Source organism: Acanthopagrus latus, chromosome 12 (genome assembly GCF_904848185.1).
Source record: "Acanthopagrus latus isolate v.2019 chromosome 12, fAcaLat1.1, whole genome shotgun sequence".
NCBI lineage: Eukaryota > Metazoa > Chordata > Actinopteri > Spariformes > Sparidae > Acanthopagrus > Acanthopagrus latus.
This window is the reverse complement of record NC_051050.1, coordinates 16,692,819-16,719,914: the sequence shown is the minus strand read 5'-3', so window position 1 is coordinate 16,719,914 and position 27,096 is coordinate 16,692,819. Positions and strand designations below refer to the sequence as shown.

The following is a 27,096-nucleotide window of genomic DNA, read 5'->3' as shown; positions in this document are numbered from 1 at the left end:
CAGGCACTCCTCCTAATTTGAAGGATAAACACAGATTTGGGAAGTGCCAGCCTCTTGTCTAGTGCGCTGAAAAGGTCACAGCCGCTTGAAGGGGAAAGACACACCACAAGGCACCAATTATCCTCTCCCTCTAGACTTATGTCTCTTAAAGAAATCATTGGAGCATGTTTCATATAAGTAAGCATCACTACTATGTCACCTCTGATTGCAATCTTCAAACTGAATTCCTTTTTTTTTCTTTTTTTTCTCTCTACCCTTCCCTGTTATCGTATGCGTAAGTGTACATTTGCTGTATGTTATTCATCAGTCACAAGAAAGCCACTCTCACTGCTGGCTGCATAATGCTCTTGTATCAGACCTGCAGCTGCATAATGTGTATCAGAGTGCGCTTCAGGTAGTGGGGAAAATTCGATGGCCTGTTTTGCTCACACTAGCATCTCTGGTTCTGTTGCTTGTACTCTATTATGGGGTCGAATGTGTTTCAGATGATGCGTGTTTCTCTCTTTGGTCTTTGTTCGCGGAGCTCTATCTCAGGTTCTGGTGTGCCTGAGTGAAAAACCAATATAAATGCAAATCTGGTCGCCATTAATGCATTTTAAAGGCCTCGAAATCAGCATTGCACTGTAATCAAAGAAGGGAGATGGAGGTTGTTATTTAGAATAAAAATATTTATGAAAATGAGTAGCTCTGATTGATCACACTTTGAAAAGCCATGCTGAGGAGACTGAATAGGAAGGGTGGATAGAGCTACTCTTGTTATTGGAGCAGGGCTCGTCCAGACTTCAAAAGACCTGCTGTGACCTTAAAATAATTAAATTAAATTTAAATGGACCTACTGTCCATGGTTCAAACAAAAACAGCACCATTTGCTCTTTGATTGAAAAGGTACAAAAAAATTTGAATCACATTCAGATTCATTCATACAAAGCACACAGAGAATCAGTTGAAATATGTACACTCTGTATGATTGTATATAAACTAGGGTAGACTAGGGCAGACCGAGGCTGATTTAAAAAGGGAAAATTAGCCATTGTATGTTTTTACTGCGCTGTTTCAGATAATTGTAAATCTAGTATGACATCTCTAAATTACAGCCATCAAAGCCCACAGAGATTATTTTCACCTTTCCATGATGGCTATAGCTCAGCTCAGCTCAAAGAGAAAAACAGACAGCATTATGATTTCATTTTGATATTATATATTGTTAGAGGTCTCCCTCTCTTTATCTGAGTCAGGGCCTTTGTGTTACACAAATACTAGAAAACAATAGCTTGAGCAACATCTCAGTTTATCTCTGCCGCCACTTATTTTAGGTCTCACTTGATTCCTCTGTGGTCTCTTTAGATGTTACAGCAGGGAGAGCTGCTTTTCATATGAGTAATGTTGCATTACCTGATTTCCCAGTGCAAAACTAAACATTACACGGGTTCTGAAGCTAATAGCTAGCAAGCTAAGAAGTCAAGTGAAACAGTCTCCTGGCGATTGTCTTAGCCAGCTGCTGCAGTGCTGTGCTTAAGATGCCAATGACAAAAATTGGGATGATGAATAGCCACAAAAACAGACGTTGTTAGTTTTCATATTTCAGTCAATGTCAGCATCACAAACCTTCAATCAAGTCATATAAAGGGAGATATTGAATTATTTGTATATATAAAGTATTCCAGCTTCAGAGCTAAATAAATGTGTATTTAAAAAAATGAAAAAATAAATAGAAAAAAAATAAGAATAGATTGAATAGATAGAAATGTATGAAATGCATAAAAATGAGAAATATGATATTGTTACAAGGTAACATGAATGTGACATTGATGTAATTGGATGGATCATGATTTACATGTCAGTGGTTCAGGATCCAAAATAACCTGAGGAAAGAAAACCCTCCCCACCCTCTCATTCTTTGCCTTCAACTGACCGCAGCAGAGGTTGGAGTCTGTAATTAAAGTGATTGAGGTCTTTTATGATCAAGAGACTAATTTTTGTTCTAAGACGATTGATTTTGTTTGTTCTGTTTGGTCAGTTAAAAACAAAAAAGTGTTCTTTGTGTAGCTAATAATATTCCAATCTTCCTTGTCTCAGCATTTGGACAGTACCAGTCTGATGTACGGTATATATTTTAGCTACATCCAGCAACAGGCTATCTTAGCTTAGCATAAAGATACAGGGACAGCAGGGGGCTCACTTAATAGCATGTTATATCTAATTATTTAATATGTAGATCTTCTCTCGAGGCTTTGTTGGACGTAAAGGGAAGGATCTACTTGTTGAGCAACAGTGAATAACAAACCCATTTTCTGTTTTCCCTGGTCATACAGCACCCAATCCAAACATGTTTGCATCTCTCTGCCTCATAAGCAGCCCAGTTTTATGCAAGGCCCGTCTTTCCACCGGTGAAATACTTCACAGTTTTGATGGATTTGTCATGGTTACATTCAAAACAAGAACATTATGCATATCTCTGAACATTTCCTTCATGAGCCTAATTATTCCTAACTATAATCAGTCCACAGACAACCACTTGATCAGCACTAAACTATGAATGAATAATCTGCAGCTCTAATTTGCATTCGCAAACAACTTCTATTATTCAGTCTCTAATTTAAACTGTTCATCAGACACATAGATCTGTATCTTGAGAAGCACTTTACCTTTTATTTCAAATTTTTAATCCTCAATTTGTAGCGAGCACAGCACCGTCTGCTGCACTGATGTACTTTTCTTCACGTTCTTTTCATGAACAAAGCGCGACGGCGAAAAACACCTCGCCTCATGTGTTCTGTGTGGATGTGTCTGTCAGTGCTGATCTGGGCCCGATTTGTTTTAAACAGAAACAAGGTGTAACATTTGTCCGACTCAGGTCTTGAATTAGTTTGGATGAGCCATCTGTAATAGGATAGAGCGAGGGAAGGCGTATTTGATGTAGTCGGCAAGATTCTCTGAGAGAAGCTGCAGCAATGTTTAATTCAGCAGGCTGTAGCCAAAGGAAGAGAGAGAGAGGGAGGGAGGAAGTCAGGAGGGATGAAACAGAGTGTAGAAAGAGGACACGGACATCATGGGGTCTAAGATGCCATTAAGCATTGGGACAGGAAGGTGCTTAAAGTGTGTGATAAAGAAATAAATAAAATGTATATAAATGCCAGAGACATGGAAGGGGTTTTGCTGAGTTCAGCATCAAAACAAGTAAAGGGGGAGCAGACAAGTAAGCTGGCAGTGAGGTCAAAGTCAAGGTGAGGAAGAGCTGCCTAACAGAGGCATCGCTGCTGTGGCTCAGATGACTCACAAATACCACATAGCCAAGTGAAACTCTCTCTCAAAAACAAAAAAACCCAACAACAGCCATCTATTATTAAAGCCCTCTCTGAGTCTAATCATAGCCGTGCTCTGGAAATCACATGTTTATCATCCGTCAAAATGTTTTGCACAATTATCCGGGACACAGGAGAAAAAAGGATTCTGGCCACTGCTAGAAAATTGCATACTATTTAATTTGTTTTCACACGTGTACTAATTTTCAGTGGGTGACTCGACACGATTTTGTTTATTTGTTTGATTTTTTTGTTTGTTTTTCTTTCAGCAGAGAGAAGGTAACACAGGAAGTCTTTATGTTGTTATGTTCAGGAGAAATGCTGAATTACAATAGAGGCATCGTCAACAGTACAACTACATGAGCAGAGTGCTGCAGGGAGGGTCTCACAACATTACATGAGATGTTCTTTCAAAAAACCTTTTGTAAAAGTAGGCCCTTAGGTGATATAGTATAAACATGCACAGATACTTGTTTCTCAAAGATAGGATCTTGCACACGACCTTCAAGCAGGCAACTGGAGTTTGTGTCCCTTTTGTAAGTATAGTTTGAATTTATTGTTTTTAGGTATTTAAAAGAATAATTCCAGTGTTCAGTCACAGTATGGTTTGGTTTAGGCAATACACAGTCCTTGGCCAGGTTCAGAAAAAGAGCATGGATTGGATTTTGATAGCTCATGTTGGATATTATCGTTTTTGTTTTCACACAGGACAGGAACAGAAATGGTCGCAATAAATGAAGAAAAAAATGTCTTGCAGCTTCAAAATGTTTGAAGTTTCAAGAGACGAGATGCCCAAAGTGAGCCGACAAGAATGCGCAATAAGCACACAACAAATCTGTGTGACACAGGATGCAAGGTGCTGCCCTGGGTGAAACAGCAGATTTTTCAGAGATTCACTTTCATGAATGAGTCCTAGACACAGAAATGAGTTTGTATATTTGTACTCCCAGTTACTGCATCTTAAAATCCACCCATTTTAATTGCCTTTTAATCAGATAACTGCAAATACGCTACAGTAACCCTGAAAAAGATGAAGTGGAAATATTACAAACCTTTGTTGGGTTGCCAAAAATCCAATGGAAATACCATTTGCTTTTTGACGAGGGAACCGTGGCAATGCTAATTTAAATGCGTCATCCCTGCAGCACTCAATAATGACGCATGCAATCAGGGGAGAAAAAAAAAGGAAACTCTAAACAGTTTGTTTCTCATAATGCTGTTTTGGTAGTCGATTCAGAGTCTTATATACTTTGTGCAGTTTCCTGAGTGATACATAAAAATTTCGACTAGATGAGTCATGAACATGCTGTCACCAAAGAGGATGTTGGCCGTCACCTCACGCTCTGGCAGCTGACGTGAATTCCCATTTGCTGACTAAAGCAGTAACTACTTCCAACGCTTGGATTTTGAATGCTGTTCTCGGCCAATCAGGCAAGCTGAAATTCCAGCACAGCTTGTCACTGTTGTGCACCAAATTGGCTTTTTTTCTTTTTTTTCTATTTTTCTTCTTTTAAAACATTTTTTTGTGCAGACAGAAGTGTATGAATCTTATTTGCTGGAGACGTGGAGAAATATCCCAGTCGTGCTGATTTGTACGCATGAATTTCAAGCCTTGCTCTGTCAATGTAGACGACAAGTTTGTGTTTGCCTCACGTTGGATTTACATTTTTATCACTGCATCTTTTCTGGGTTACACACACAGAAACAGACACAGACACAAAAGCAAACAAAACGCAATGTGATCCTGGGGCTACAATGCAATTATAATCAATGGAAAACGCTTATACCGGGTGTTGACCTCCATTTCTCAGCTGTATAAGTTTGGGACAATCAACATAGGCTGATCCTGGGAGGGAGTCCATGCCACTTCCTGTCTCCTACCTAGTGGTAAAAAGCCCCCGCTATGGGACAACTTAATTACTGGCAAGGAAGGGATGGTAATTAGAGGAGAAACAGGAGGCTAGAAGAAACTGTCAGGGTTAAGTACTGACTAATTCAATGCGTGGGACGCCTGTGCCACTCTCCCTTGAGACTGCCAATACAACATCACCAGAAGAGTAGCAAGCTCTGATGAGAAGATGCTGGAGCAGGCATGCTTCATATTACCATTTTGTGTGAAGAGGTGATCCCTGCTGCTAAATCATACTAAATGTTCCATTAAAGTGATTACAGTAGGTTTAAAAAGCATACAGAATATTTGAAAGGTGCATATTATGGCAGTAAAAAGCCACTGCTGGCCACGGAATTAACTAAATATGTGCCATTCAGTGATGACACTTTCCTGTTTTTGGATTTGAATCCATGAAACAAGCCCTGAGGACTCGACTTCTACCGTTCCTTTAGTTCAAATGCTACATTGTAAGGTCGTCAGCCCATGCAGGAGTTTTCACTCAGCGTGATTATACCTTGTTCAGGTCAAGGCGAGGGTGAGCTGAGGTCTGAGGTCCCCCGAACTCCATATATTCAATATAATCAGAGCCTTTAGTTGTGTTAGCATAACAGGTACAACACACATAACACAGGAGGTTCAGGGAGATGTCAGTCAAGCATGAAGTGTGCTCGAACAAAGTCGTGGGAAAAGTTCCTCTCAGGCAGACTCACTGAGGGCATCAGTGTAGGTGTACTGTGCAGAGGTTTTAAGACAGAACACCAGGTACATCAATCGGTAGTTGCTAATGGAGATTATGAAGAACTTTGTTGAAGTCACAAAATTTACCATTTAGGGCATTGCAAATGGTAACCCCCAGCATCGCGAGTGAACATACAGTAGTGGCCTCTGGCAGAGTGGGCTGACAGGAAATGCAGTAAAACTAGGGTTCTGTCTAGCATCTTAAATGATGTCTGTTTGATATCCAGCTAAACCCCACTGACGGCGGAAAGCAGAAGACAGGCCATACAGAGCAATAATTCATTCTCCTTAATAAACTCATCCAAAATGAGTAGCACTGTCTCTTGTCAGGTCAGCTGCAGCATCAAACAGCGTTGGCATGGGTGATCCATTAGAGTAAACAGTGTCTGCCTATGATATCTGTGCTATATAACAGCGTGAATGTAATTAGACGTTACTCACCACACAGTGCTGCAGTGCTTGATGCCCATTAGCCAATAAAAGCCATATTCAGTGCTCTGCCTGCTTAATTTTTGCAAACGGATAGGTGATAATTGCTCTCATTTCACAATTATTAAAAAAGGAGCACAGATAATTAAAGGTCAAATTACTCCCGTAAACCAACTGTCATCACACATGCAGATTGAGATATTGGCTTATTCCCAAATATCCCTTAAATGTCAAAACATGTATTGGATTGGAACATGTTCAGTCCCGCAGTCGGTGCACAGCGCGGCTGCTGAAAGCCTCAGCAGAGGTGTCTTTACTCTCCTACATCTGTGTCCCGCAGTCAGTGCACAGCTTTTGTGTTTTGTGTGACCTACACAAGCACAAAGAGGTTTATTCTCAGCCTCCCGCAGAACATCTGAGTCAGTTCACTTCCAGCTAGAAGCTGAACATTTCTAGGATGTTATCCCAGCTGTGTTAGAAATATAGAGTCTGACAGGGTCTCCTGTACTGTAGGAATTCAGAAAGGCTACTACAAAAATTAATTTGAAAGGAACTTTTATGTCAAATCTGCATCTGTCTCGAGATGATGGCTGTTTTTCCAGTGTAGTGATCCAGTTGATATATGATTATGGCTTAATCCTCATTTCCCATTTCAGTCCTGATTGACACGGCAACGACTGTGATTACTGGTGGTTTCAGCAAGTGTGATTTATTTCTACAGGTCCTAGGTAGAGGTACTTTTGTCAAAAATACAGCAGAGTAGCATTTGGTGTGTTTGCTTACAGTGTAGCCAGACAAATTCACATTGTATGTAGGCACAGGTAGTCAATTTGATTCCAGGGCGGATATGGCGATCTCTGCCACTAACGTTGACAACAACCACATAGAAATCTTCCACATTACGTAAATACATTGAAAGGATTACAAATTGAAATTGCAAGCGCAAACCATAACATTAATACATTTAAAAAAATTGCCTTTACAGATTACAGTTCCCTGTATATTATGGATTTGGTCACGTGGGTCCACCATTGGCCTCTGGGTTCTTTAGTAAAACCCCTTTAGAGGTATATTACTTTGCTGTGTTAAACTGACTGCCGACATTGTAAAGCAATACAGAAACGTCCCTTTACCTCATTCCAAAACAACATAAAACCCTATGTTTCCATTTTGACAGTGGATCTGATTTGTTCTCTGTTGACATTGTCATGAAGTGATAAAAAAAAATCCCATAACATAAGATAGCCATTAGAGCTCAAGTGACTTCTGATCTTAACATTGGGCTTGAACGAAAGCCAAGAATGTGCCCCTTTTAAAATGATATTCAACATTTTTATGTTAATCATTAATAAATGCCTGCAATAGCAAATGCAATGGTCCTACAAAAACAGAAACTACATGTGTGAAAGCTTTATTTTGTCAATTTCAGTGTTATCTACATACCAAATTTTTGGAGCTGGTCTAGGGACTAAAACGATGCATGGTGACATACAACAAATATAGATGTTGAGCATCAAAAACATGACCAACAAATATGCACTGCATTAAATGAATAGGAGACACCTGGACAAAGCAACAGCTGTTCAGTAAATCATAATATTCAGTTTGTCAGAGACTGCTGATTGATCTCCACAGTGATTGTGTAAGGTTTTATTGCATTATATTGAAAGGTATATCTTTCCATTTACATTAATGAATCAGAGAGAATACATATCGGAAACACCTGCCTTTGTCTCTCTATTCAGGTCTGACTGACCCAAAGGAACATATTTTCATTGATGTAATTGTGTAGCATGTGTGCTCAATATACAAATGTGCCATTTTACGTGTTAGTGAATGAGCAAATGGCGAGGGGATTCAGGTTGGGGAAAAAAAATGTTTATTACATAATTTTCCATGTAGAACATAGTGCACCATGTGTATAAAGGGAGTTTCAGAAAGAGGGCACAGAGTTAGCCAGCCTGATATCCTCAGGAAGGTTGTTCTGATCTCTAGGGGTTCACACAGTGAGAGGCCTGATTAGTGGGTTTAACAAGTAATGACATGTTCCTCATTTTCAGACTGAGAAGCAGTGAAGCAGCAATGATGTTATAGATTACAACTGACTTGTTCATGCTTGTGTCCACTTCTGACATGATATATAATAGCTAAAACGAAAAACACGTACTTTTATTAGAGGTCAGAAGCATCTACGGACGACCAGAGAGGACATTCTTAACCCATTAATAACTGTATTTATTATGTTCAGGAAAGGCCCCACAATTTTTTTTTTTCTATTAAAGGTGGAAACACAAAATATAGCCACATATTTTTTTGTTTTCATATATTTATCATGCCTTGACTGGTAGACAATTTGATTTTAAAATGCCCAACATTGCAACCACAAGTTTAAAATTCATTTGAAATGCTAAATATCAGATTTTTAGTGAATCAAAACATGGGTTATTTTAAGTATTTCTGAATCCAGAGCTACCAAGAATTTGATAGAACTCCTTGTAGTCATACTATATTTCTCAAAATTACCCAGGGAAAATGAAGGTTCCTGTAAGTGAGGTTCCCCTACTTGAAATACGCACTGAAATTCAAATGGACTTGCTTTGCTCAGTTTTGTCAGCTTAAAGGCAGATTTTCTTGAGTGAAAATGTTATTCAAGCAAAAAAAAATGGTATCTTGGCAAAACAGGCCAATAAATCTCCCTCCCCTCCTGATAACAGGGTTAAGTGTGTCAATTTATCAGCTGTTGAGCTCGACAGTTTCATTCTTGGAAACAGCAGTTGACGAAACAGTCTTAACCCCACAGTCCATGTGCTGGGTTGATGTGGAGATTTTGAATCTGACTCGCAAGAAAATATAAAGTTACAAATTCTTACTTTACATTTATCCTCTTTGGCCTTCCATACATATTTGATGGTGACATGAGATTGAATGGAAAGAAATTTGTTAACTTGCTTGAATATGTGATGTGAAGCATGCATTAAATCTCAAAATGGAACGTGGCATCATTCCCCCCCCCCCCCCCCTCTTTTTTTTTATTTGCTTTCCACAAACAGCTTGCAGAGATAGTTCCCCTGAACAGCACTTGCATGGGCTTTCCTGATTTTGACCTGCATCCAAAGGTTTCTTTGTGTGAAGGAGCAATCCCTGTCCAAGGTGCTGAAATCCGTCATCGGGCCTCATATTTGCCTCGGCACTCTTCACAGTCTTCACAGTCACTTTCACTGAGATGACAAAACAAATTCTTGTCTTTTTAAATCTGACTGTCAGCTGTTAATTAACATATTTAGCTCTTTCTAATTTGATTTAATCACCATAGCATTGGCAGTAAGACACAGTGGTAGGTGTTTGAATATTGAGGTAAACTGCGAGAAGCTTTCGTTTCCAGTAGATATAAAGTGGAGGGATTGAAAGAGCTGCTTTTTTACTTTTATTTTTACATATTAGACCGGCCAGAAAAATAGCACATAGAAATCATCAACATAATGCCCTTTTATTTGGGGTGCACTGACAGTTATTACAGGGGAAATTGAGTTCAGCAGCAAATGGATGGGATACAATAAGCTGCATCTAGGGCACTGACAATAGCAGTCGTTTCTTTTTACTGCATGAATGCCTTGACCTTGGTAGGTTTTCTTTCTTTATATGAACATTGGGAGAGAGCATCGTTTGTGATTTCATTACAGGACACAGAAGGTGATGAGGTGTTTTATCAGCTGTAAACAATGTGAAATATACAGGGAAGACTTTACATGTGAGATAGAAGCATATGGGAAAAGATGAAATCATTAGCAGCCATGTGTTTCTTTTCTTTGTAGCAAAAAAACATCTGAGAAAAATGTTGAAGTTCCATATGACGCCGGGAGTCACGCAAATGCAAGTCCGCCCTCTTTCATCCTGTTATTTGTTGTTAGGGCTCATAATGATTCCAGTGCAATTCCTTTGCCCACACAGCTGGAATAGTTCATCAGCAAAACTTCTCACATCACACAGCTAATTGGAGTCACACACGTGCTCGTGTCACTCACCCGTGCACTTGCTTCCGGGCACCATGTCCCATCAAATTTCTTGAGATTAGAGTGAATTAAGAGATTGTTTTTGATTAGATCCGTTTTTCGTTTCACTGCCTCATCCCAATTACAAAGTGCACTAACGGAGCCATTATGCCTGCAATTATATTCCATTTAGGCAATCACGTTCCAATTGCCGATATGCTCCAATTAATGGTTAATAACTAAGATTCTCACATGTGAGTATGTTTAATCGAGTTATTTTAGGTTTCTAATAATTTGTGGGTGACGTGTGGCAGTTGTTTTGCTAATCAATGTCACTGTCTTGATACAGATTTGCACAACAGAGCAACTCTGAGACCAACTTGGTTATAAGTTTCTGCTGTGTTACCACTGAGCATACTTTATTGCATTAGCTGTATCATTATGGTGGTAAGCAAATTAGATTTATGTTTATTTCCCCTTTGGCTTTCACTTGCCTGTCAAGGATTTCTTCTGGGGGTCAGTCCATTTTTCCGCAGACACGAAATTAAATAAAGTGATCCAGCCAGAACTCTCTCTGAAAAGCATTGTATCAACAGCGGTGCAGTTGCCACTCTAGGAAGAAATGTCATCCGCAGATTAATTTCCCAAATTTGAGCGGGCTTCTGTGTTTTTGTTTTTTTTCTTTTGTTTTCTTCACCTTCTTCTAGCTACAACTAGCTTTTCAAAAGACAGACTAAAATCAATTTTTGGCGCTCACAGAAAAGAAGAAGAATTTGAATCAACTGAAATTAAGCGGCCGCGCTTAGACGGCTTTTCTACTTCTGCGCTGTACATCACAGTAACCTTGACGTAATCGTTTTCTACACAGCCAATTCTCGCCCGTCTCACTGTCTATCCTTCCCTTCACTTTCCTTTTCGCACTGACAACAGTATGGTCATTACCGGCCTAAAGCCACCATTTTACACAGATGGACTCTGCAGGCATCAGGCATGTTGCATGACATCACAGCTTGGAAAGATGTTGTTGCAATTTGTGAAAGAACGGTTACGGGAGGAAAAATCAATTTGCCCTGTATTCCTAGATGGTTTGCTTCCTCCATCCTGGCAGGATAAGCAAGAAAACTGCAGCCAGCAATCCGGCTCATCACACAGATTGTACTTTGGAAGCCTTACAACCTTAAAGTTGTCCCTTTTAAGATATCTGATAGAAGAATTCTTTTCCGTACAAGATAAGATATTAAAGTCCATAAAATGACACTTTCAGAATGTCAGCTGTCTCACTCAATGCGTCTACACTTGAAGAAAAATAAGCTCTGTTAGACAGTGTGTACAGTATTATCATTAACTTGACAGACATGTGGGAACATTGACAGTGAGTCTAAAGCGATTTACTGTTAACATGCACCTAATTTTATCTAAACCCATTAGCTTGCAACAGTCGCGTGGATATTTTTACATGGCCTCTCTGCTGATGGTATCTCCTTTTTTTAGCAGCACTATAACAGAATTTCAAAATAGCCCCATCCGATTTCCTGCACTATTTACACTGATATGTTTAGAAATGTGGCCTGTGCCGGTATTGGGAGTGCAAAAATAAATAAAACAAGCACAAGCAAACAGTTCAGCCTACCAAAGTAATATCCCCCCCCCCCGTCTTCCCATGTAGCCCTTTTCGATGTGCACTGGAGCATAGGATTAAGTTTCGTTCTGTAATATTTTGAATGGTTCTTGGTGGTTGAAATTCATACAGGATTTCAATTGTATCTCTGTCTGTTTGATTTATTACTGGGCTTTGCCTCCTTATTACCATGAAAGGCCTGGGACTTTTCTTTTTTCTCTCATTCCGTCAAGCTGTTGCATAATGCCGTGGCAATACAGGAGCAAGGGTTATAAGGTCTCAGATTATAGGGCCTTTCCCTAAAGAAATAACTGTTATATCCCCCCGAGGAACATGTAAATCTACAGTATGTAATGCACTATAGATGATGAGTGTATTCTGGTTGTTTGTTTTTGAATAGTTTCATCTACTCTAGCCTAGCCAGATCAAGGATATGCAACCTGTGAGGCACTTTGATTGTCAGAAAGCCGTATTTTTCAACACACAAGTGTTGTGTGGGGAGAGCCGGCGGAATGGCGGGGGACAGGGGACATAGCTTTGGAATAACTGATTAGAACCAGGCAGCTTTGGTGGAAAGAGTCCAGTGTAAAGCCAAACCCAAACACGGATTGTGCTCTGATCCTGAGCTGTTTACAGATAGGAGGAGAGCTCAGAGATTACGTTTAAACCTCTGTGATTAAAAAGTAGATTATCTTCACTCCTGTTTATCAACCTGACTGCAGTAGTGATCTGTGAAAGGTGACCACCATCATCAGACTTTTAATGTACCGACTGAAGCTGAAAGGGGTATTGTACTTTACTTCAATAAATGAGCTTAATACAATTACACAGATACACACACCCTATAAATGCCATTGATTGCTATTTTAGGGCTGGTTTACGGGTAATGTATGGTGAAATAATCTGGCTGTTTGGAGCAAATAAACACCCCAGAAGGGAATATGAAAAAACACAAATGATCCTGGGGTCAGATTTACTTTGCTAGTGGTGGATACAAAATACAAAAAATACAAAACAGCCTAAGTCGCACATAATAATCGAATTGATGTGATTCAGGCACAAATGTTAATGGGCAAGATGATGTGAAAGAAGTGACATTTACTCTGTCTGATGATCAGGCTAGAATAATCCTGCATTTAATATGAATTTACTCTGACTTCACGTTTTCTGAATCAACACAAAAGTTGATTGCGCTCTTCACGGGCTAAATACATAAGAATCGAGCTAAGCATGGATGGTAGTGAACTGTGTTAATGTTCTGCTTATTACATGTTTGATGAATGAACCTTAATGTGATCCACATATTAATATTCACAGCAGGATAGGACATCTATTAAATGATAAATTCAATGAAACAAAAATGAGTCAATCAAGTATGACTAGAGGCTGTGTCCCATTCCAGGGACAACTTCCCACAAATCCCCGCTTTTATATGCTTTTGAAATCAGTGCTGCAGGATCGATGATATCCTTGAAGGTCGAGGACCGCCTGGATTAAGTTTTATTTACCAGGTGTTTGCCCTCAGCAGCTCATCTACTGTATCACTGGTAAATCACCTGAAATGGGCAAATGAAAAAGCTGCTGCAAGATGTAAATCATAGCAGTCACTTGTCGGTAGCCTTGACAAGTTGTTCTCCAATGGAGGCCACCACGGAAATGCAACACACATGGACATGCATAAACCCTGCTGAGCCCCATCATGGTCTAGATGTAATAACATTTATCTTACATCCCTGAGAATGTATCATATCCAAGTAGATGAGATCACGCTGCACCGCTTCCGTGTGGGAACACCATGTACAGAATGAAAGGGAATAAGTCAATACTGTGTGGGAAGACAAAATCGCTTCACAAAGTCATTCATGGGGGAATTACCATTATTGGATCAAAGTCTCCCCCAGTCCTCGCAGCTTGCCAATGTTGTCTGTTGAGGCCCTCATGGTGCACCACTATCAGTTGGCTGAGCATGGCTCTATAACGAAGAGTGTGGCAAAGATTCAATTGATGATGCCTATGCCTGTTTTTCATGGTCTTTTGTTAATAATGAAGGATAATGCAAAATCTCTGTATTGAGGATCATTTGATAATTGATTGTAATAATATCGTATTATAGCCATAGATAAATGAGATCATCATAGCAAAGATGATCCAACCCCAGACATTTGGCTTGTACTGTATACCAAGCCCTTACCATTTCTAAAAAGTTGCAACAATCTTTAGTTTAGACTTTAGGGTTTATTTTTTCGGTCTGTACACAACATATAAATCATCCTCACCTTTTCAGCAGCCACATTTCTGACTTCCTCACCTCTCTCCCCCACTTTAACTGTAGCAAATCTAGGGATGCAAATATAAAAGAGTAGTGTGAGCAGGTAAATGCAACATAGGAGCGAAGGAGATGGATCTGTGCCACTATTAAACCTCTCTGTGATCTCAATTTCAGAATTTCAAAAAGGGTAACAATATCATAAAGATTGAGAGCCCAGAGCACTATCACATTAGCTTCGCAGCCACAATGCTACATCAAAATTATATTTTATCACAGAACTATAAACAAGCATGACGAATTTCTCATAATTCTTTAGTACTTTTGAAAATTGCAGCGCTGTTGTCATGAAGCTGCTATGCATGCAAATAAAAGTTTTTTGTTTTTTTTTTTTCAAATAATACCGACAAATCTAGTAGAAAGATGTAGGATGCAAGTATCTCCTTACCTGAAACAAAACAGTATTATAATTGTGAAATAATAGTTTAATAATAATTTGTGTTGGTCACAAAAATTGGCATGAGCCTCTATCAAGGTTTATCAGCCAATAATAACCCATAAGGCTATCATGCAGTATCCGTGTTTTGTTAGCATCAACCGTAGTAGTAGTAGTAGTAGTAGTAGTAGTAGTAGTAGTAGTAGTAGTAGTAGTAGTAGTAGTAGTAGTAGTAGTAGTAGTAGTAAAAATGGTTGATTTCTACAGCATTCACTTAGCATACTGTACTGCATGAACTAATCGTACTAACATTAACTAGCTAGCAACATTAACATTAGCTATTAATGGCAATGTCAATGTTAGCTAGAATCGTATTTTATAACATTTGCTAGTTAGCCTTAGCAACATTAAAATTTGCTAGCTAGTGTTGGCAGCATAGGCTAGTGCAACAAACTGGCAACCACTTGAGGGCGCAGATGATTCAAACGAGAGTGTTGTTGTGATGTGAGTGCAAATGGAATGCCACATTTAGTTACTGAATGTTATCAGAAACACATTTAAGCTCAGCTGGAGCTGCTTTAGACTTTTAAGGTAGCGATTAAAGAGACAGCAATTGATGTTTCCACATCTTTGGTTGCTCGTTGAAAATGGACAGTTACCCTCTGGAGTATTTCCTATTTATGTGACAAAGAATTTGACGAAAGCAGATGGCTCTAAAACATGTTTTTGTACTGTGTCCTTCTCAACCGGCAATTGAAGTAATAGTCAAGTCGTCCCTAACAATCGCACGGTGGAACAAATTACTAAAATTGAAAGGTTCATCCCACATCAAAGGATGGAAACCGATGCTGTCTGTTCCCTCTCATATCAGGAGGAGCGAACACTGGGCTACCACATCAGTCGCACCAAATAAAAAGCATATTCCGTGAAGTTTTGCATTTCACAGGCATCGTGAAAACAACTGGAATCATGAAGGGGAGACAAATTCTTCAATTATATTGGAAAAAAAATGTTATTTAATTGCTTTGTTTTAGTTAAAGCGTCTGTCACTGCAGCTCTCTGTCCATTATATCCATGTTATTGAAAGCATCCTGCCCATGCTGATTCCAGCAGTTACCCTGTGGCACTAGGCTTCAGATTCATGCAAAGCCAGGCATACACAGTATAGTGAACGGCAACCATCCTTGCAGCCATGACTTCTTCCTCTGATTTAGTCCTTTTCAAATTCAAATAGATATCATGGGAATATGGGCAAGAATAGCATGACTGACTGACTCACCCAGATATGAAACATCTACCGTGTGAAAGGTGAAATGCAGGACTTGACAACTGCAGAGCGAAAGTGAAGTTGAAGAAACTGCAAAGTTTGGCTCTGGCAATGTTCAGTGGACACAGGCAGGAGAAATAGAACAACAGGGTTTCCGAAATAATGTAAGCCTGAATTAAACATTTGGTGTGACTTCAGCAGGATAAATATTGTATCCTTGTATATAGTGAGACTTCCAGGATGATGAATATTGCATCTTTATCTATAAATCAAAACCTTTGGGCCTCGAATGAAATAAAGTCATTTTAGGGTTTTTATTTTGCACCGCTGAGACTTAAAATGTTTTTTTTGTTCTTAACATTTATGTGTCACCCTAATCTATATAATAATAATCTATAATAATTATGCAATATGTTAATCATCAGAGCTCTGATAATTACATGTTTGTTTATAATCAATAACCAACAGTGTTGGAACAATGCCAGACAGATGCTGCCATGCCTCTGCACTCAGATGTCATTAAAGAGATGTAACTTTGAGGCCGTCATGATTTTTGTGATGTTTTTGCTATGGGTATCCAAATTTTACTCCTGTTTTGGTACAGTCATAAAATGTCTAAATATTACATTTTAGGAACAACATTGACAGAAATTGTGAGGCTGTTTTTTATTGAACAAAGAGAATTTGTCTGTGAAACAGAGCCTTTGTTTAGATACTGCCACTACTACTAACATGTGATGCAACTCAGTACAACATAAGCATAAACTACAGCTACAGAAATTACGGCAGAATTGAATCATCACATGCCACAGTCTGTGTTAGAAGGATCATCATGAGCGCAATGTACAGAACACGGGGGGTTGATTCACCGTGGCCTCTTGTCGACTTGCGTGTTGTGCCGGGAGCACTCCCTTCGAAAGCAGTGCTTAAAGAACAAGTTCACCAAAAAATGTTAATTTGATCATTATGTACTCACCCTCATGTGGATGGAATGTAGGGTGAGGTTTTTGTGATCCACAGAACATTTACGGAGCTTCACAGAAAAACAGAATTGCAGTGTTTCTATCTATCTATCTATCTATCTATCTATCTATCTATCTATCTATCTATCTATCTATCTATCTATCTATCTATCTATCTATCTATCTATCTATCTATCTATCTATCTATCTATCTATCTATCTATCTATCTATCTATCTATCTATCTATCTATCTATGATATAGCAGCTAAATAGAACTGAATGACACATTGTGTTTAATGCAGACGTCCACAAAATATCCCTTTTATTAACAATCTCCTGATTTATCATTAAACACCACAGCTCTAAGTGTCTGCAGTCACTCAAGGAGATAAGCTCAAAGTACTTCAGCAAAAAAAAAAAAAAAAAAAGCATGCACGATTTATTTTGTCCCGTCTTTGTTCTTACATTATTTTTTTCCAAAGCAGGTGCACGCTTTAAATCTTCCCTTACAAAGTGCTGAGTGCCACGCCGTTGCCCTTTATGACAGCGTATTGTCTGCTTCAAATAAAGTCAGGGTGTTTTTTTTTTGTTTTTTTTATACTGCTAACATGTTTATAGCTGGATGTAACATTTTTTATTTGGCTTGTTTCATCATAAATGGTTGTTTGTGTGACTCAGATGAAGAGAAATCAGCACAGGGTTTTTTGTCAGATATCCATTTTTCTTATTTATTTATTTTTGTATAACCCCAGTCTGAGGAAGGTCAAGACATAACTGAATGAGAGATCTTTCTGAATATGTATTACATTTGGCTGTTTGATACAGCATGAGAGGAGGACATAAACAAGAAGCCAAGTATGACAAGTTTTTCTGGTTTACTGACACTCGTGCTTTTATTGTTTTTTTTTTTTCTGATGTCATTTATGAGGCAGCCAAGAACATGTTGTCTCCGGGTCCGTTTCCCACTCAATTAATTAGAGATTTTCTTCCGACAAAAAAACCCCGTTGTCTCCCGTTCCTCTGTGCCGCCACACTTCCACTTTGAATGCCTGTCATGCACTCTCAAGGTTTTTTTTTTTTCTTTTTTAATCTGGGCTCTAGTGCCAGGATCAACAAAGTGCCTGTGGTGACAAACCGTGTGATGGTCGTTTCCTGCCCTTGTCAGAGCTTTGGGGAATATTCAGTGGATGTCAATGCAGCCCAACTCTAATTGAGGCAGACAGCATGCTGCCTGGAAGGTGTTATGACATGCCATTGCCAGATTTTCAATCCATTATGGTAACAGCTTAAACAGGTAAATAACAATTACTGTAGAAAAGTAATCCAAAGATGATAATGTTCATTTTTATTATACCATGCAACTGTTGTCAAAAGACATCATAAATCATATAATTGTCAAGGTTCACACTGTACATAGGGTAATGAACTGTGAAGGCATATTTAATGTATTATTCTGGCTTCATAGAAAGAGTTATCCGACATTTCATCGCTGGCAGGGTTTTGTATGTGAGAGTAGCAGTTTGCGGAGGTCATGTAGGATTAAAGGGTCCAGTGTGTCCGATTCATTCACATTCAAGAGCGAGGCTGCAACCAATCGAATATGCCATGCTTTACCCCTCTCTGCGGTGGCCGCTCCAAATGCAAAAAGAAAAAAAGAAACATGACCAGAGAATATAGCAGACTCAGTGGAAGGGGAGAGATCTTCTGTTTCTGTCGGTGTACCCTTGTACATCCAACACGCTGGACATTTACACAGTCCTTGAAGGATAAGTTCCCCCAACAATCAAAAGTCGGTCATAAACTAATCACCCTCAGTCCACAAAACACTCCTGGAGCTTCACGGCAAAACAGTGTTGCATCATTCTCCTAAACAATTGAACTTGATGGGGACTGGTTATAAAATGCAAAACAATAACAACAAAAAATAAAATAGAAATGGCTTGTAACAGCTGGCAGGGGTAGTTTTTCTTTAATGGCAGGACACAGTAAAAGGGTTGGTTACCTTGCTGAGAAATGGGAGTAGTTATGTTGGAAATGTTTGGTTTGCGTGTGCAGTGACATATATTCTAGTAACTATGTTCCAGAGAGTACGGCGAACAGGAAGACAGGAAGACTTCCTGTTAATCCCACCTGCATCAGTAGGTAGTCCAGAGCCTGAAAGACAGACCTTGCAACTAACATGTAGAGACGTGATTACTGAATCGGAATACACTGAAAGTAAGAAATAAAAACAAAAGCAAGAGTATCTAAAAAATAGTGTGAATCACATTTTTAAAGGTGCACTTTGTAGCTTTGTGGAAGACATTTTCATCAGAATGGAAAGATCTTTAACACTCTCTTTGTTTTCATCAGTGAATAAAGAAAACAATCTTAAAGTATGACACAAATCATATATTGAAATATTTGGCAGACCCTGCCACCCTTATTTTCCTCTGAGAACAGCTTGTTTATTCAGTCATTTAAAAATAAATAACCCTGAGTTTGTATTTTGACCTCATCAATATTGTAAATATTAAAAATCTGAGTTTGAATTTTTAAACCACACAGTGCCCTTTTAATGTTGAAGCACAGTTTTAATAGCCTGGTCACGAGCATGGTCAACTTTTTTTGAATTTGCGAATAGTTTGGTTTGAAGCCTTTCAAGTCGATCGTTACTGAAGTTGAATTGATTCATCTTGTATATTTTTCTTTTCGCAGATTGATGCGGTCGAATCGGCATAATATACAATTGCCGTATCGGCGAAGTGAGGGAATGGTCACACCCCTTGTACACATCAATTAATCCAAAATAATAAAACTGGGACACTGGCAGAAATGTGTTAATGTATTCGCTTCAATTTTTAATTTGTTTTCACTCTGTCATCACAGTTATGCACTGCATTTTGCATCCAGTTGATCTTAAGATGATAAATTGTCCACAAGTGTTTTCTCTAGTTTGGCTCTAATGAGGACAGTCAGTGTCTTTGACTCAAGCAAACTGTACACGGTTAGTATTAATATTGCATTTTAGTGATCTTGTTGCAGGTTTTGACTTTGAAAGACTCACCTTGAGTTCCCTCTAATCTCGCTTCCAGCACATTATAATATTCACTTTCACCAAACATTTCAATACAAACGCTGCTTTCCAGACATTACTCTTCTTCTGAGCTTCTCGATTAAGGTCTAAAACAGAACAACACATGTCAAGAGCCACCAGCACTTGACATGTGTTATGTCTGGCTATTCAATTCCAATAATGTATCACCTAGCAGCCGTTGTTCATGTACTTGACTGAAAAATGTGCTGAGACAAACACTGAAAAGGAATCAGATAAAATGGTGGTCTCAGAGGGCACCGGGGGATTAACTGACTTCAGCTGGTTCTTAATGGAAAAAAAAAAGGAAAAGGACTCATCACAGAGCAAACTCTCCATTCAGAATGTGTGTATGAGGGAATGAAAAGAGGGCACATTATTGATGCATAGAATCCACCACACAGTGTAGCCTTCATAAACAAAAACTGATTAAAGTCATTCTTAAATAAATAACTCAACAGTGCGTGATGAATATTCCCTTGAATATACGATACAAAATCATTTAGGGAAAAAAAACACATTATAAGATGAACCCTACAGACTGACACAGATATATGAGGCTCTGAGTGCCATTAATGGTACATATTTATAAATTAATTAGTGTTTTATGTATGGCTCTCTGTTATTATTTCCTGTATTTTCCGCAGGTCATGGACACTTCCACACAGGCAGATGTAATGTAGCCGCCCTCCCACGCGAGTTACTTGAACACCATAAAGCAATAATCACCTACGTTCCCATTTTTCCCTCCTATGCAGCTGCAATCCCATTTATCTCCTCTTAACTTCCTTTGATAGGTCATTAAACTGGTCTTGGAGCTGTGAAGTAAAGCACTGAATCATGTCGCAGGTTCCATCTGCTGGCATGCCTAATCTGGGGCAGAAGGCCCCAAGTACATATGGCTGCCATATAAAGTTTTATGTAATAATTGGCAGTGACGGAGCCGTGAGCAGGATTCAGTGGAAATGAATTGATATCTGAGGGAGATAGCAGCAGTGAGGGATGCAGCGAGAGAGAGGGAGCCGGGCAGAGAATGACAAGGGAGAGATTTCGGTACATCTGCTGCAAATCTGAAAGTCTCCCTTGGCTCGGCTGGCTTGTGTGTGTTTGCTCCAGATTTCGGAAATAACAGTGACGTGGAACAGGCAGGGGAAGCTGAATCAGCTTGTACTCATACAACTGGCGAGACCTGTCCCGCCGGAACTTTTGTCTTTGCAGCATTGAGGAATTGCAGAGTTTGTCAAAAGTAAGACTCCTGCAAATCTGCCAGAGAGCATTCATTGACTGTCTGGTCGGAAAACATTACTCAACAGTGCGTATGATTAGTCTGTAAAGACAAAGGCGGTGTAGGGTACACTGTCATTATATGAGCATCAGTCCACTCATTCTGAGACCACGTCTTCATTTCTTACTGCTCTTTGATGGAACTAAATGCGTAAAATTACCTTTGCGAGAGAGAGCGAGAGAGAGTCATCAAGATACTACCTTTTGAAACGCTGGTGACATCATTAAGTTTTATATAGGAAACTGTCCATGGGCAGAGAGGAATTCAGCTCTAAATGCTAATATAGAGTGCTGAATAGAGCATTAAAAAGTGCTGCTGTCAAGCCGCGCTCTGGCAGACTGACACATCGCTGACTGCGTGTCAGGCAATTCAAACGGAAAAAAAAACAACGATCAATTGGTGGGGACCCTTCTATTCATGTCTAAATCATTATGAGGAGCCCTCAAGAGCTGTGGATCTAGCTTTTGTGCACATCACTTACTTTTTCAATTAATCGTTTGTTATTGGCTGATAATAACGCTCTCGGGTCATAAAAGATCTCGAAAACAGTCCTTGACATTGTTACGGAGTGTGTGCTTTTTTTTTTTTTTTCACACCATTCAACTTAACACCGCTGTATTTCACAAAAGCTTGTCACGTCCATGTCACCGACTATGCCTCCAAAATACTTGTTTTACGTTAACCTCTTTCTTTTTTTGTTTTGATCGCAGTCAAGGTAGTTTCTTTGCGCATTTTTAAAAAAGCGGCTTTGTGCGAACATAAACACCTGTCTCCAGCATTGTTGGGGGAGCACAATCGAAGACGCGCCGACTCTAATCAATACCGCGGCCCCTCACAAAAAATCTTGACAAGCCGTTGCTCTCTGTGGTGCTTAGGAATATGACACTGGATCGTCGTATTGTGTATAAAGAGTTCGATGTCTGTAGACATTGGAAACCATGACCGTCCGACTGCATTTATTCTAACAGAAATTAAACGATTGAGTTAAGTGTATCGGGGAGCTACTTTCATCAAACCTGAGGCCGTAGAATGTCATCTTATACGATCATGTGTTCTCTGTTCCCCTTTGATTTCTGCAAGACTCCTTTAAATACACCTTCTAATGACATTAAAATACAATATCCAAAAAGCAAAATGAGCAGCTTTAATCTCTCAAACACATTGTGCATTTTTTATTGTTTGTTGGTTGTTTTTTTCTTTTTTTTTATGCAATGATTGAGCAGATCTCAGATTTCAATTAGAGTGAGCTTTTAGGGGGAACATCATAGAGACGATGAGGCTGTTTGCTTGTGCCCGATCCGATGGAGCCTTTGTGCCACATGAAGTCACACACTTACTGTAATTGCGCTCATCGTTCATATAGTAAAGTCTGCATCGTTAAATACATCTAAATCCAATTCTGGGGAAATGCTTTTAAAACAATCAGTCACTAATGAGGAAATTACATTCCCTCCCCCATCTATACACTAAAAAGAATTAGTTTAGCTTTGACTCGGTTATACTTATCCCCTCAGAATGTGATCATCTGATTGTGAGCATGCTTAAACCTTTAAGGTGGGGTGTGAGCGCAAAGTCTCGCATATCAGATCCTGATGACAGATCAGCGCTCATGCAGGTTTGCTTGAGGTGTTTGAGAAATGTCCACGCTCCATATGGAATTACTTATTACTTACTCTGTAGACGACAGAGAATGAAAATCATGGCTTCCTGTTCAATTTGCATTAACACGATACCTCTTTATGCTGAGCTTTTCTCACAACAAACAAATATACTGCGTGACGTGTTATAACACTAACTGATTCTATGCAGCTCTCTATGTTGGCAATTTTGCCAAAGAACCCTGCATGAATCTCCAATCAATATCTTTCAGTAGAGGCATTTAGCCCACTGATTCAAAAACATTGTGCCATCTTTTGCATTTTAGACAGCTGAAGGAAACCTGGTGTTTTTATCCTCAGGGCAAGGTCCTCAGAGAAACAGATACCTGTAATGTCTGTAGAAATGTTGTCTTGATGTTTGTCTCAGCGGGTGTTGAAGCAAACATCATGAACATCCGCACAAATAGTTCACTGAATCTTTTTAACACTTGGAATAGAAGCATGTTTTTTATCCGCAGTCGGAAAAGAATAAAGGTAGAATGATGCAGAGCTTAGCAGGTTTTGCTATTGGTTTATATAATCCCTTGCTGGCTGTGGTAGTTTTCTTTCTAAAGGCTAAAGTCGGAGCATCACACGGATAAAAAAAGGACCTTGAGCAAGTTAAATGAGTTCATAACTGGTCAATGTAAATCCATAAAATGATGATTTTTGACATCAGGGTGAATGATTTAAATGCAGAATGCAACACTTCACCATCACAAGACTCGTTAAAGCTATGGTGTAACACATGTTGTTGTGCCTTAAAATTAACATTTAAAATCAATTCAATTTGAAATGGATTTTAAATGAATATTTAATGTGATTGATCATATCTCCAAGCTGAGAACTGCTTTATAAAATATTAAAATACCCTAATCCTTTTCATCATCTTCATTATCAGTCAGATTAGACCACAGCAGGTTGGGGTAATTCATGGTGACCACACTGTAATTAATTGAACTTTACTTCCATTGCTGACTGTGTGGTTGCCTGTTCTAATCAATCGTTTTTCTTTGTGATACTCAGGGAATTTGCACGTTGGAAGGTGAGGAACACAGCGATCGAGAGAAGGGACCTGATCCGGAACCCGGTGCCGCTCATGCCTGAGTTCCAGCGCAGCGTACGCTTGCTGGGCCGCAGACCCACTACTCAGCAGTTCATCGACACCATTATTAAGAAATATGGAACTCATATTCTCATCTCAGCCACCCTGGGAGGTAAGAGAGGTCCATTGGTTTCATTAGCTCACTTCCATGCTTAATTAACAGTTTCCACATACTGGTTTATATGCCTTTTTACACATGGTTTGTGGTTTGCTTACATGCTTCATGTCAATGAAAGTGCTTTACTGGTGACGCTGGGGAGGCTCCTTTTAGAGACTTTGATTTCTTTGGCTGCAAATATGTGTGCAAACAGATATTTGGTAATTATGTGCAGCAAAGTATGTGTTGGTCTAGGTACTATATAAATACTGTCAAATATGTGCAGCAAAGTTTACATACTGAAACAGGTCTTTAAATGACCATGAGGAATGGAAAATTTTAAAACAAAAGTACAGTAATTAAACTGATCATTAGTGTAATCCCAGACAACGCATGCAAAAGGAATTGAGACAGAGCGGGACAGGGCTAACTGGTTAGCATGCTAACTTCAGCAAGTGTCACCGTAACACAATACAATCAACCAAGATAACCAACAATATGATTTTCAACTACTAGTATCACACATAGTACTTTTAGGAACATGAATTAATAAATATGTCTCTTCTCATTGGTTCAAATAAATATCACATATGATTATACTGTGAAACTGTAACACCACAGTGTCCAAGATTATTCATCTGCCTATTTGTCAGAACAGCTCAGGGAAGCAGTTTGGGGTCAAGACGTTCTCCAGGGTGTTAGAAAAAACTCTCCAGCAGCAAATCTGCAGTTACATCACAGAAGGGCAGGGCAAAGCAGACATTTTTCAAGATACAAATTACTTTCTTCCACAGCGAGATTATTGCAACCTAATGATCAACATATTATCTTAATTTTCAGGTTCATGTTTTTATGTAGGGTCTGTACTAGAAAATATTTTCATGCGTTAATGTTCAAAAATCACATTATTTTTCTCATACTGTTAATTGCTGCAGCAACTCTATACACCCTCAGTCTCAATGCTCTGTCTTAGTGCCTGTCTCCTGGAAAGGCCAGATGACTCGGCTGTCATAGGCCTGCGTAGGCAAGTGTTTTGGTTTGTTTTGCAACTATGGCCATTCTGGGGTGTGGCTGAGGGTGGTGACTATACAGTTGTAACACCAGAAACTTCCGGAACTCCAGACAGCTTTTTTAACAACACAGTTTCTGACTTTGGCCTGCCGTGGGTAAGCATTTTGATACTTTCGTCAGTATTTATATAGCACCTAGAACTGCCTATAATCGGAAAAGAGATGCAGTCTTACATTTAATTACATGGGACCTTTAAAGTGACCACAGTGGTAGTACAGACGACTTACTGAACCATTTTATAAGACAGCGCTTCTATTCTATTTCTTTGAAGACAAAGTGCATCTGAACAGGTAAGTTAAAACTTGAATCAGGTTTTATGTTTTATTGTAATTGGACTGTTAATATGATTAGGCTGCTGCAACAACAGCATGTAACACCTACATTTTAATAGTGGTGGCTGTGTTCAGGTATGGGGATTTGTCGGTTGTCCAGGGTAGGTGACTTGTACAGGATCCGTTCTGACTGAAGAGAGGTATCACTCTATTCTGAAGTGGTATTCCATCTCATATGGATTAAGTGGATTTTCCAGCAGGACAGTGATGCACAACTTGCATCAAAGCTTTTTGCAGTACTATCTTAAATCCACAGTCGGCAAACTGCAGCCCCAGTGAACAAATGTGTGAGCGTCTGATAAGTACACCGGCAAACCATACTGTAAAATCATATGTGAATTCTCACAATCTTCAATATTGTGGAAGCAAGTAGTCGCTGCCGGTTGGAAGCTGTCGACCTACCAAATATACTGTAGAGAGTCGTTTTCTTACTTGGGTAATGATCAGTGTGTATGTAAAATGATATATGGGAGATATCTGTCAAACAAACAATTAAGTTAAAGGTGCAAAAGGTGCAGAGATTTACTGAAATCATCAACACAATGTGAAGAAATAACAGTTTTGAGTATATGTATTTTGTTGCAGAGATGTAAACTGAAATTAGTACATCAGCCAGTTAACCCCCAGCAGCATCCCTGTGCTAGTGGTGGGAACAACCACACTCCACTGGTGCTTCGAGCTTCCAGCCTGGACCCCTAGATGCATGGCTTACGAAGCAAACTGAGCTAACTATTTAAGTAAGCAGAGAAAGATCAATACTAACATATTGCACCTTTGAGTGAGATGATGGTTCGTTATTTTGCCAGACTACACATCTAAGGGGAACTGGAGAAAATTCTAATGTGACAAACTGGATTAAAACACAGAAAAGTCAAGTTACCTGTTGGCTTAGATGAGTGATCCGCTACAGCATTACTCTGGAAGGTTCAACACAAGTATGAACCCATTGTGACTTCCCCCATTGGTTTGCGGCTGACCATTTTAAAGCCAAAAGTTAGCCAATACAGCTGTTGCCATCTTGTTTTTTTTTTGTTTGTTTTTTTTCATAACCAGAAGTGACCATATTTAGAAGAGAGGGTTGTGCTCCGGAGGATATCGTGACAGAATCTGACTGAGAACTAGAGGGCACGTGGAGATAGTGACTTGTCAATCACAAGCTAGCAACACCCTAAAGGACACTCTGCTTTATTGTGTACTTTACTCTAATTGGGGCCATTTCTTTTTCAAAATGAACCTCATAATGAAATGAAATAACCTCAAAATTTGAGATTGATGCCATAAATTCATTAGACAGCTGTTCATTGTGGTTATAAATTAAGTGAGAAGACGGGCCATTTTTTGTCAAGCTTACATAAAATCAGACTTCTTTTGTTAAACCAGTGGAGTTGGATTCACTATTCAGACTCATGAGCTCCATCCATATTATATAGTCAGCAGTTAATATTGAATAAGCTGATCTTTGTACACAGCCAGGAGGTATTTTCAACCACGTGGGCTGGCAGTCAAAAAAATCAAAATTGACTTTCTCCTACGGGCAATATAAAGTGTTTTTAACCTAAAGTTGCCCTAATGTTTTTTAACCTCTAGGCAGAGCTTG

General features: G+C 39.2%; 1 protein-coding gene across 3 annotated transcripts in view; it reads left to right on the top strand.

Annotated features, from left to right (window-relative positions):
• brinp1 (bone morphogenetic protein/retinoic acid inducible neural-specific 1) overlaps positions 1 to 27,096 on the top strand; it is a 129,928-nt gene that overhangs the window by 35,912 nt on the left and 66,920 nt on the right. For all 3 annotated transcript variants that reach the window (XM_037117982.1, XM_037117983.1, XM_037117981.1), the window contains exon 3: positions 23,921 to 24,111. In XM_037117982.1, coding sequence (XP_036973877.1) covers positions 23,921 to 24,111 — 191 coding nt within the window. The remainder of the gene's footprint in view (positions 1 to 23,920; positions 24,112 to 27,096) is intronic.